Genomic DNA, 12310 nt, shown 5'->3' with positions numbered 1-12310 from the left:
AGTAAAAAATCAGGGAGAGAGGGGAGCAGCAGAGCACAGTGATCTCATAAGGAAAAGTTGGGGTGGTGAGAGGGAGGTAATACAAAAGAAAGAGAGAGAAAGGCAAAATAAAAACAAGGGTGTGTGAAAAGGCTACAAGGCCGGGAGGTGGTGGCTCACGCCTGGAATCCCAGCCCTCGGGAGGTAGAGCCAGGCGGATCTCTGTGAGTTCGAGGCCAGCCTGCGCTATAGAGTGAGATCCAGGACAGGCACCAAAACTACATAGAGAAATCTGTCATGAAAAAAAATAATAATAAGAGAGAGAGAGAGAGAGAGAGAGAGAGAGAGAGAGAAAGCCTCAAGGAACATACTATTAACTACCTACCTTGAAACCAACCAACCAACCTATAATACACACGTCTATGTATAAACAGTTTAAATGACATTTTCCCATTCTGGCTGACAATGCTCCCTCCAAGTGCCAAAGACCATCTAACAAAAGCCCAACACCGTCATGAGAAGCCCTCTTTTGAGTTGCTGGTCACAGTTGTCCAGAAGATTATTATAGATTATTGCTAACAACCACATCTTTATAGGGAAGGTTCCTGAGATTAACAGATGTTTTCTAATCAGAAAACAAGAATTCTAGAAGGAAGAGAGATGACAGTCAATGAGTGAAAAGAAAAAGGCTGTCCTTAACAGTACTACATTAGGGGGCTGGAGAGGCTCAGTGGCTAAGAGCATATGTCGGGTCCAGGTTCGGTTCCCAGCACCCACATGGTAGCTGACAACAGGTAATCACAGTTCCAGGGGATCGGACACCATCTCCTGATATCTGTGGGTAGCAGGGATGTGGTGCACACACATACATGCAGGCAAAACAGTCACTAAGTTAAATAAATAAGTATAGAATTTTTAATGTTATATTCATCTCGAGCTGGTGTAGCAATCTCAGCACTCAAGAGGCATAGGCATGCAGATTTCTGTGGGTTCCAGTCCAGTTAGGGCTAGATAGGGAGGCCTTGTCTAAAAAATAAAATAGCTTACGTCTAGCAAAACTAGTTTTAGAAAATTGAGGAGGAGTTGGGGAGATGGCTCAGTGGTTAAGAGGACCCAAGTTTGGTCCCCAGCACCTATATCAGGGGTTTCATAACCACCCATAACTCCAGCTACAGGGATCTCCGAAGACTCTCACTGTGAGGACCCTGCACTCTTGTGTACACACACACACACATTTAAAAATAATAGAAATAAACCTTTTGTAAATTTAGTATCTTCCAGAACTAAAACTGGTAAAACCAGTGACTAACACATTCACCCTTCAAGAAATGTTTAGAATCCTCATGAGAAACGCTGAACTCAGATTCACACGAAGAAATAAATAACAATACAGGTAATGACAGGCAGGTTAAAAGGGGAATTCAGACAGTAGACTAGGAATGGCTAATTGACTCAAAGGAAGGTAGCAATGAGAAGAAATACATAAACACAAACACATAAAACATCAACCAAATAGCAGACAAAAATCTTACCTTATCAGTAACTACATGAAATATAAAAGGTTTAAACATGACAATAAGAAAGCAAGCATTAGTAGAATGGATTTGTTTAAGTGATCCAATTTTATGGATATCTCTCTCTCTCTCTCTCTCTCTCTCTCTCTCTCTCTCTCTCTCTCCAGGGTCCCATCATGTGGCTGAGGCTGGCCTCAAACTCCTTAATTGCACACTATCCTACAGACAAAATCCTGTTTTGAGCATTTTTCCAAGTATACCATAATGCACATAGTTTTCTTGAGTCATTTCTATATACTAAGTTAGAGAACAAACACAAGTCAAGAAAGCTCTTAATAATTCTTCAAGAACTCATGGGAACTCATGTGACATGTCTGTCATTTAAGAAAGTTTGAGAGCCAGGCATGGTAGGCACACTGGTGATCCCATCACTCAAGAGACAGAGGCAGGAGGATCACAAGTTCAAGGCCAGCCTAGGCTATGTATCAAGATACTCTCATCTCAAAATTAAAAATAAAAAATAAACTATTAAATTTGGGATGAGGGGGATAGATCCTCTCTGTGTAGTGCAGGCTTACCTCAAACTTGAGATCCTCCAAAGTAGCTGAGAAAACCAGGCCTGGCCTTAAGATTCTCATTAGGAAAAAATAATTTCCTCTTCTAAGAGCCTTAACCCTTTTACTATGCACGTGGAGCTACAAAATTAATAAGATAGAAATTAATAAGTTAAATTTTTTTTTGTCTGAAGAAAACTTGGTCTTGAAGTAAGGTATCAATAAATCAAATGTACACAGTCCTTTGGAGAGGTAAGACATTTCCTACATATTACATTTTAATTGTGTTACCAACCACTGTGAGTTGGAAGAGCCATGAGTATTCCCTGATTCCACACCACAAGACATAGTGGCTCAGCAGAGAACAGGTGCATCACAAGTTTCAAAGCCAGGCTCTTCTGAGTCCATGGCTCAGTCACAGTCACAGAGTGCCAGGAAAGACAACTGTTACTAACATCTTCTGCTTGCAAAGCAAAGAATGCTAAGTGGAGGAAATGGCATTCACGGGCCTCAGTCCAGTTCTTTAAAGAATATTTGAGCCAAACACAGTGGAACATAACCAGTATCCCAGCATCGATGGCACAGGAGGCTGAGCCAGAGGATGGCAAGTTTGAGGCTAGCTTCGTCTACAGAGCAAAACCCTATCTTGAGGGGAAAAATAAAGAACTATGGTGGGGGAGAAATCTCTTTATTCATCATAACTGCTACTTCTAAAAATCTTTAAAACTTAGTTTAGTGCTGAGCGGTGGTGATGCAACCATCTTTAATCCCAGCACTTGGGAAGCAGAGGCAGGTGGATTTCTGTGAGTTCGAGGCCAGCCTGGTCTACAGAATGAGATCCGGAACAGCCAAGGCTACACAGAGAAATCCTGTCTCAAAAAACAAACAAACAAAAAAAAACCATAAACAAAAAAACCAAACAAACAAAAAAACCTAGTTCAGTGGCAAGAGGTATTTTTCTCCCCGAAAGATAAAAGACACAAAAGGACGGAGAACATCAAAGGCAGTAGAAGGTTTCTTCCTTTGTTCCAATCATCTATGTACCTATTTATTTATGTTATGTAATTTTAAAGTTTTTGTTATAGATGGGGGGGGGATGTAAGTATGTAAGTATGAGACAGAGGCATAGGCTCCCTCTAAAGGTGAAGTTATAGGCAGTTGTGAGCTGTCAAATGTAGATGCCAGGAATTGAACTCAGGACCTCTGGAAGAGCAGTTCACACTCTTACCACTGAGTCATCCCTCCAGTCCTAATTTTTTAAGTTTTCTGGAGGATTTTTTTTTTTTTTCGAGACAGGGTTTCTCTGTGTAGCTTTGCGCCTTTCCTAGATCTCGCTCTGTAGACCAGGCTGGCCTTGAACTCACAGAGATCCACCTGCCTCTGCCTCCCAAGTGCTGGGATGAAAGGCGTGCGCCGCCACCACCCGGCTTCCGGAGGATTTTTTGATTTGTGCCTTTCAGGTAAAGTGTCTCGTAAGCCTACAGGCCAGGTATATCAGCTAACATGAACCACATCTTCTTACTGAAGACCATTTTCAGTGTGGCAGAGCGTTAGACGACAGGATTGCTTTTAAGCTATTAGGAAGGAAATTGGCAGTTCATACATTAGATTCTTCCAGAATCATAGTGGGCTGGGTGTAACTCAGAGGTGGAGTGCCTAGTTTGCAGGCTCACTGTGCTGACTTGACTATTGCTCTGTCCTGGTTTTGTATCAACCATCTCTTAGAAAGCAATCTCTTTTTTAGCTGAAGCAAAGAATAGACAGCTAAGGGATTTTTTTTTTCTTTCTCTTTTTTTTTTTAAGAGAAAGAGACAGGAGAGATGGCTCAGTCACCAAGGGCTCTGGGTTCAATTCCTGACACCCACATGGTGGCTCCCAACCATCTGTAACTCCAGCTCCAGAGGACCCTATGGCCTCTCTAGCCTCTGAGGGCATCAGGCATGCACACACAGCAGATGCACATGCAGCAAGACACTCACACACATAAAATAAAATGACGATCATTAATAAATCACATCAAAGAAAGAGACTTGAGGAATAACTTCTGCTACCAGCATATCACAAAGAAGTTTCCCAATTTGAGTCTTACTTTTTGCATATTCAACCAATTTTACATTGACTTAAAATTACGTTGAGACTAACTTACCATTCTTTAATAGTTACTTCTCGAATCCCTTCTCCAATGTCAGAGAGTTTGAATTGAACAACCTGTCCCTGTAGCACTTCAAAAATAAATGGGAAATGATCTCATTAAATATGTATTATCAATAGCTACTTTTATTTCTAAAATTAGAATATGTTCTCAAGTACAGGCAGAAATTGTTCCATCCTACAGACAAACAAACAAACAAAACAAAACAAAACAAAAACCAACCCTCCCAAAGAAAAACCCAGCAATTTATAAGTTTAAAAAGCATAACCATTAAAGCATTACATAAGTTACTCCAAGACACAGATCTATTGCTACAGAACTTATGTTTTCCAACTTATCAAATAATGCTCTTTGGTAGGGTGACAATGTTTCTCCTAAGAAGTTTCCAACAGCTTGAAACAATACTGATGTACAAAAAAAGGCCTGCTTTCAACTAGATCTCTCCCTTCTAATAACCATCCTCCATACTTATGGCTACAACCAGGCCACTGCTTATCCAGAAGCCTGGGAAACGTTTTCTTTTCCTCCTTCTTCTTTTTTGTTTTTTGTTTTTTAGTTTTTTTTTTTTTTTTTTTTTTTAATTGTTGTTTGTTCTTTTGGGACAGGGCCTCACTGTGTAGCCCTGGCTGCCTGGAACTCATTCTGTAGAGCAGGCTAGCCTCAAATTCACAGAGATCCATCTGCCTCTGCCTCCCGAGTGCTAGGATTACAGGCGTGCACCACCATGCCTAAACATTTCTAATATGTCCAAATTATGTTCTGCCAAATTATCCCTAAGACTTTTCTTTCCTCTCTTCATTAGGCAGAGTAAAAGAAACTAAAAAGATTCAGGTGAGTGACCAGAGACAGTAGGTACTTAAACACACACCCTGTCTTGTGTAGTGTGCTCACTGTAAAGATCTGTTTCGTCTTCTGATACATCCCTAGGGTGCCTTGCACACAGGTGATCACGCTTCCTGAATGAGGATCACGGCAGGGGGATTGAACTAAATACTACTGTTGCTCTCATTTTCTAGATGATGAAACAGAGGTGAGCAACTGTCCCATTGTCATACAGCTAACAACGAATAAACAGGAAGCCGGGCGGTGACGGCACACATTTTAACCCCAGCACTCAGGAGGCAGAGGCAGCAGATCTCTGTGAGTTCGAGGCCAGCCTGGTTCACAGAGTGATTTCTAGGACAGCCAGAGCTACACAGAGAAACCCTGTCTACAAACAAACAAACAAACAAACACCACAACAGCCTACATAACCTGCAACTGATAAACAGAGAGACCTAAAGTTCATAAGAAGTGTTCGGAGGACAAAGCAGGAAGTTGCTGTTCCTCCTGCAGTGGTCTCTGCTTCCTCTGGGAAGTAACAAGTGATCAGGGATAGAAAATGAAGTCTTGGCCTGAGCAGAGTGAGCGTAGTGGAAGGCGGCTTGACTCTGTGTGAAGCTCTGGGTTTTATCTCCAGCACCATGAGCACATACATACACACACACTTCACACATATATATACACACCCCACACCCCACAAATATACACACACCCCACATATATATACACCACACACACACACACACACACACACACACACACACACACACACTTTCCACCTATACAATAACCAAAATAAATTACTATACATATTGTATATGTGGTGTGGTGCTAGGGATAAAACACATAGTAGTGTGGGTATGTTACACACACACACACACACACACACACACACACACACACACACACGCATATATAAATAGATACAAATCTTTTTAAAAACAGTGGGAATGTAAAGCTTACATTGAGACCATTGAGGATGGCATTTAAAAGCATGGAGAAGCAGGCAGAATCTACCTAGCATTGCCCTGCCTCCCATTGCCAGGGCCCCTTATTTGCCAAATGCTGAAGAACTTATTGAAATCTAGGGTTCTTTGTCAGGGTTCTCAGTAGACCAGCAGAAAAAAGCTCTTATGCCAGCCAGGCAGTGGGGGTGCACACCTTTAATCCCAGTACTCGGGAGGCAGAGCCAGGAGGATCTCTGGGAGTTCCAGGTCAGCCTGGTCTACAAAGCAAGATCCAGGACGGCACCAAAACTACACAGAGAAACCTTATCTCGAAGAAAAATAAAACAAAACAAACAACCCCCCCCAGCTCTTATGCCTTTGCTAAATCTAATACATGAGGCCTCAGGTTCTTTGCAGAGGCTGGGTAGCTGGGAGAAAGGTAAAAGCCAGGGAACTTGCTACTCAGGGGCAGTCAGAGTGATTACATCATGCCATCGTAACAACAGATTAAGTTTCACCTCACAAACAGAATGACTGTGCACAAGGATATAAAGATGCTCTGTTCAGTCAGCAATTTACCTGAACTGAGAAGGTCACATCAGTGCTAATGAGTGCACCTAGAAAATCAGAGAATAAAGAAGAGACGAACGGTATAACCCAGCCCCAACTGTACAACGATGCCAGCATTAAGGGCAGCTATGGAGTGAGGGGAAAGAAAAGAGGAAATGAAGAGAGCGGGAGGGCCATGCTAGCAATACAGGATCAACCTCTTGACTTTGGGAAGTCTTCCATTACTAAGAAAGAGGCGACAGAGATAACATTATTTGACATGCTATTTGGGGAGTGTACTTACCAGCCGCTGTTCTCAGGGAACGCTGCGGTTGATTATGTTTGAGCAAAGGATAACTGAAGGAACACACACATTTTGGCTTCAAAACATGTACGTTATTACATGTTGGAAAATAGCGAACACAAACCTATCAGAGAGAAAACAAAACAAAAAGAGCATTCTAAATCCTCGGAGGCTGGGAGTAAAGCTCATTGGCAGAGTATATGCCCCACATGCAGAAAGCTGTGGGTTCACCCCACACACCCCAAATAAAAGTCTAAACTATTTTAATGGCTGTTTAAGTACACACTGAAATCTGTTCCGTTCTGTTTTAGGCTGATGTCCATGTCAATATTGAGTCATCTAGGCAAATTCAGAATACTCAGCAGCAGGAACAATCAAATTGATGAAACTGATGATTTTCTAAATTGCTTCTGTCCCAGCAATCAAAGGAACTCAAACCCTACTATAGAGAAACCATGAGCATAAGTCATACTACACCCACTGGGGCACATATGTTTGTATGTTTAAAACACTGTCCCCAATTCCTTACACTTCAGTGAGTGGATATGCTTCCATCGCTAGAATCCCTGAATAATGCCATGAAAGAAATCGGGGGCTCAGTGGCACTCCGCTAGCATTCCTACGGACCTGAGTTCATCCTAGGACTGCAGAAACAAACCAATAAAAGGCTCCACAGCCATTGTTAGCATTTAAGACAATGAAAAGCACATGTCCAAAAGTTTTGATTTTCCTCTCAGTACTGGGGCTGAACCCAGGGCTTGTTGGCACACTATCTCTAAGCAGCCCAGATGGCTTTCTTTCTTTCTTTCTTTCTTTCTTTCTTTCTTTCTTTCTTTCTTTCTTTCTTTCTTTCTTTTTAAGAGATATTCTCTTTTATTTTATGTGCCTGAGGTTTGCCTACAGGTATAATATGTGTACTCTGTACATTCCTGTTGCCCAGAGAAGCCAAAAGAGGGTGTTGAATCCTCTGGAGTTACAAATAGTTGTGAGCTGCCCTGTGGGAATCGGAACCTAGTCCTCTGGAAGAGCGGCCAGCGCTCCTAGCTGCAGGACTATTCTCCAGCACACTCACTGGTTTTCTTATGCTAATTTAATAGAGGACTCTGTTAACTACTTTGTATAATGCCTTACTATGATAGGCCTAAGTACACTTAATATATCAAAACCTAAATGTCCTTAACTTATAATTTATTCGTAAAGTTAACCTTTCAATGTTATTAATATCTGATAACCTCACCTTTTAAACTACAATAACTTCTAGGCTTTGTTTTTGAGAATACCGTTATGTATTTAAAATTTACACTTATATAGAAGGAACTTTTGCTTAGAGAACATCACATTAGTTGTGTACATTAGTTATTTGCAGTGTGGCAACAGGTCTCCCTATGCTGCCCACATTAGTCTTGAACACTGGGCCTCAAGTGATCTTGCTGCCTTCAGCCTCCCAGACAGTTGGGACTACAGGTACACGCCACCACACTTTCAAGTCATATTTTAATATGTACTTGTAAGTAAGGATTTTATTTATTCTTTTTCTAAAAGTAAGCAATATAAAAATCAAAAGTCTGACTATGGAATATATTTAAGTTTATAATTTAAAAAATTACTTATTTTATTTTATGTGTATTAGTGTTTTGCCTGCATGTATGTATGGGTATGACATCTGTGCCTGGTACCTATAGAGGACAGAAGAAGGGGTTGGATCCCCTGGAACTGAAGTAAAGGATGGTCCTCTTTGAGAGCAATAAGTGCTCTTAACTGCTGAGCAATCTCTCCAGCTCCTTTATTTAAATTCTTAAGTGGTAGATATTTCTGATTTCTGAAGGCACAGAAAAACTGATGGTTCCTTTTTTAAATTACATATCCTATCTTTACCTTAAAGAACTCATCCTAAATTACCTTTCGACCCATATGTATGTGTGCCCATGCCTGTGTTGGCATGTTCTATGTGTGCACATGCACACGGAGGTCTGAGGTTGACACTGACTGTCTTTTTCAGTCCTTCTGATATACTTTAGCAGGGTCTGTCACGGGACCCAGGGCTCACCATTTCAGTTACTTGGCTAGCCATCTTGCTCTGGGGATTCCCTGTCTGCCCCCCACATGCGGGGATTACAGGCAGCTTCCCATCCCCACCTGATAACTCACTTTTATCATTGTGTGTGTGTGTGTGTGTGTGTGTGTGTGTGTGTGTGTGTGTGTGTGAGTGCACATGAGTGGAGGTCAGAGGTCAGCACTTCTGTCCTTCCGCCTTGTTTTGAGGCAGGGTCTCTCTTGAGGCTAGCTGGACAGCAAGCTCTTGCACCATTCTCCTGTCTCTGCCTCCCATTTAGCCACAGGAGTCCTGGGATTACAGATGTGCACAATCAATCCAGCTTTTGACTCGGGTTCCGGTGATCAAACTCAGGCCCTCAGGCCTGTGCAGCAAGTGCGTCTCCCCGCGGAGCCATCCCACCAGTCTCTAGTGTCTATATATAATTCCTACGGAGAGTAATAGTTAGGGACCACGAAGCCTAACTAAAACCATTTAAGTTGACGGCTCAAAACTGAGCAGACCGGACTCTCTTCTCCGAATGCCCTGTTTTGTTTTGTCTTTCCTTTTTCCTTCAATGTTTTTAACCCTGGCTCTTTATCAACAAAAAAGAAATAATCACCTCTGCTTCTTCAGATAAAAGATGTAGAGATGCCTAGTGAAAATTATGAAGTATATGAATTCATCTTGATTGAAATAATACGCTTCACACTTTAAAACCCTTGAAGAACATTTACCTACGGAAGGCTCTCCCTTCAACAACACAGCTCTTAGACCAGGGGTCACCAACTACCCAGTTAGAATGCACTGAGTGCTTTCTTACTACGCACCAGGACTTAAAGTTTTCCTACACACTGCCTTCTCTCCAGCTCACAATGTCTCCTGGAAGAGGTGCACTATTACCCTCCGGTGGGAAGTTGACGGAAGAGGTGAAGTTATTTGTCCAAGGTCATATTGCAGTTAAGGGGTGAAGCCGGCTTGGAAGACAAGTAAACCTGATGTCAAAGCCTAGGCTCTTCCTAACACATCATGTTGCCAGGAGAAAGAATCCTTTCTTTCCAAGGTATGCTGTAGGAGAAACAATTCTTTCTTTCTCCCAAGCATGGTCATGTATGCTCTTATTATTTGTAATAAGAAATTAAGCCAAAAAAAGAAAGAAACCCAAAACAAAAGAGAAGTGGAGGAGGTTAGCTTGACCTTGGAGTAAGTACGAACAATAAAGAGCAGAAGGATACTTCTAAAGCACAGGAAGTGGTGTGAACACAGGAACTGCAGCAAGAGTTTGATTCGCCTGGCTGCAGGGGCAGCAAGTGGCTTGCTTTGCCTTGATCAGATCTGTAAAGGAAAGCAGTGCACACTCAAGACGGTGGCCGGGTCATCGTGAATGTCAGATAAGGAGTGGCAATGTGTGCTTGGGGTCACATTACAGACAAGGTTAGGAAACAGTCTACTTAGCTCAGGGGCTGGGTTACTATAGGTAAAGTCTGGAGAAAAGAAAGACCCAGGCAGACAGACACATGGAACACCGGGGCCCTGAAGCCGATCAACAGGACTGAGAAATGGCAACTGAGTTGCCATGGGTGCTGTGTGATTAACAGCAGCTGAATGGCTTTGAAGAGAAAAAAGAGAGGTTTAAAAATCAGCTAAAGGGGGTTGGGGATTTAGCTCAGTGGTAGAGCGCTCTCCTAGCAGGCACAAGGCCCTGGGTTCGCTCCTCAGCTCCAAAAAAAAAAAAAAAAAAAATTTAGCAAAAGTGAAGAGACTGAAAGGCAATAGAAAGGAGAAAAATGAATTTTCAAACCTGAGAAGGCATTCCCTCCCCCTCCCCCATAGATTCACACTAGTTAAGAACCGGAAGGTAGGGGTTAGTTTTCCTCCAAACAGTGCAAATCGATAGAAAGACTTTGGTGTCTTGCTCTTTTTTTTTTGTTTTTTTTTTTTTTTTTTTTTTTTTTTTTTTGAGATGTTATATAGCCCTGGGGTGCCAGAACCCACTCAGAGATCTGCCTCTGCCTCTCAAGCTCTGGGACTAAAAGCATGTGCTATCATGCCCAGAAAAGCCTCGGATTTTAAAGGGCATACTGCGGAGCTTTATATTTGAGGCACTGATTGATGTATGACTCCTAGAGGAGCAGGACCCGACACAGCAAGACCCCATGCATATGAATAATTTATCACAGGCACTAAGAGAAAAGAACAAAACGAAAACTGAGTCATGAACAATACTTAAAAGACAAGATTCCATTGAGATTATCTGGCCCAACATGCCTGAGGTAATTCCAATTTATACCTAGTGATTCACTGTATCAATAATTTAATATCTACAACTGGAAAAAAAGAGGGAAGTGAAGTTTTTAGCTGATTAACATAATAAAGAAGTAAATAAATAAGTTCAAATAAATAATTATGAAGAAAAATTTTAAATTCAATAGCTCATAGTTGACTAAATTAGGAACCAAATGCATGACTCCTAGCGAAGCAGGAAACCAGGCATAAAACCCCTTGCATATGATTCATTTTTCACAGGTACTAAGCCCTCCTCCCTTAAAAGTGTTTGTATAAGATAAAAGAGCAAAGAACAAAAAACAAATGCTGAGAGTGGAGGCGCACACCTGTAATCCCAGCACTCGGGAGGCAGAGCCAGGCGGATCTCTGTGAGTTCGAGGCCAGCCTGGGCTACAAATAGAGAGTTCCATGACAGCCAGGGCTGTTCCACAGAGAAACTGTCTTGAAAAACAAAAAAGCAAAACAAAAACTTCTTTTACTGAGTCATTCAACAAATATTTATGTGCTCTCACAGTGTGCAAAATACTGGGGTTACATATAGAAGGAAACACGTGCAATTGCTGCCCATATGCAGTGCCTAGTTATGGCAGTGGCTGTAACTGGCCCTCATAATCTCATAGGGAGTGGCACTATTAGGAGGTGTGGCTGTTGGAGTGTGTGTGTGTGTGTGTGTGTGTGTGTGTGTCCTTGTTGGAGGCAGTGTGTCCCTGTGGGGGCGGGCTTTGAGGTTTCCTATGCTCTGGATACCACCCAGTGAGTCAGTTGACTTCCTGTTGTCTGCAAGATGCAGGACTATCAGCTACTCTTGCAGCACCCTGTCTGCCTTCATGCCACCATGCTCCCTGTTATGGCGGTAATGGACCGAACCTCTGAAACTGTAAGGGAGCCACCCCAATTAAATGTTTCCTCCATAAGAGCTGCCGTGGTCATGGTGTCTTTTCACAGCAGTAGAAAACCCTAACTAAGACACCAGTAGAACGAAAGATGAAATGAAACACACAGGCCATTACCACTGCTGCAACGGCGTGTGCTAAGGGAACCTCTGGAGGGAGTTAGCCTGAAGTACGACTGCAGTGGGAGTGACACAGGAGATGAGAAGTGCTGCAGATGAGGCAAGAGCCTCCGAGGCCGAGGAAATGTGTGAGCAAAGGTCTGGAATCAAGAGAGCACA

General features: G+C 42.3%; 1 protein-coding gene across 4 annotated transcripts in view; it reads right to left on the bottom strand.

Annotated features, from left to right (window-relative positions):
• The window catches only part of Dbt (dihydrolipoamide branched chain transacylase E2), a 43878-nt gene that overhangs the window by 21485 nt on the left and 10083 nt on the right, over positions 1-12310 (bottom strand). For 2 of the 4 annotated variants that reach the window (XM_036191039.1, XM_036191037.1), the window contains exons 2-3: positions 6822-6945; positions 4194-4269 (exon numbers count right to left, since the gene is read on the bottom strand). Coding sequence is in view for 1 of the 4 variants with exons in the window: in XM_036191037.1 (XP_036046930.1) it covers positions 4194-4269; positions 6822-6945 (200 nt within the window). In the remaining 3 variants the exon portion in view is untranslated. Of the gene's footprint in view, positions 1-4193; positions 4270-6821; positions 6946-10050; positions 10115-12310 lie in introns of those variants that run through there. The other 2 variants (XM_036191038.1, XM_036191040.1) reach the window with 2 other exon arrangements.

Source organism: Onychomys torridus, chromosome 6, assembly GCF_903995425.1.
Source record: "Onychomys torridus chromosome 6, mOncTor1.1, whole genome shotgun sequence".
NCBI lineage: Eukaryota > Metazoa > Chordata > Mammalia > Rodentia > Cricetidae > Onychomys > Onychomys torridus.
The sequence above is the reverse complement of the archived record's forward strand: the minus strand, read 5'-3'. Positions and strand labels throughout refer to the sequence as shown.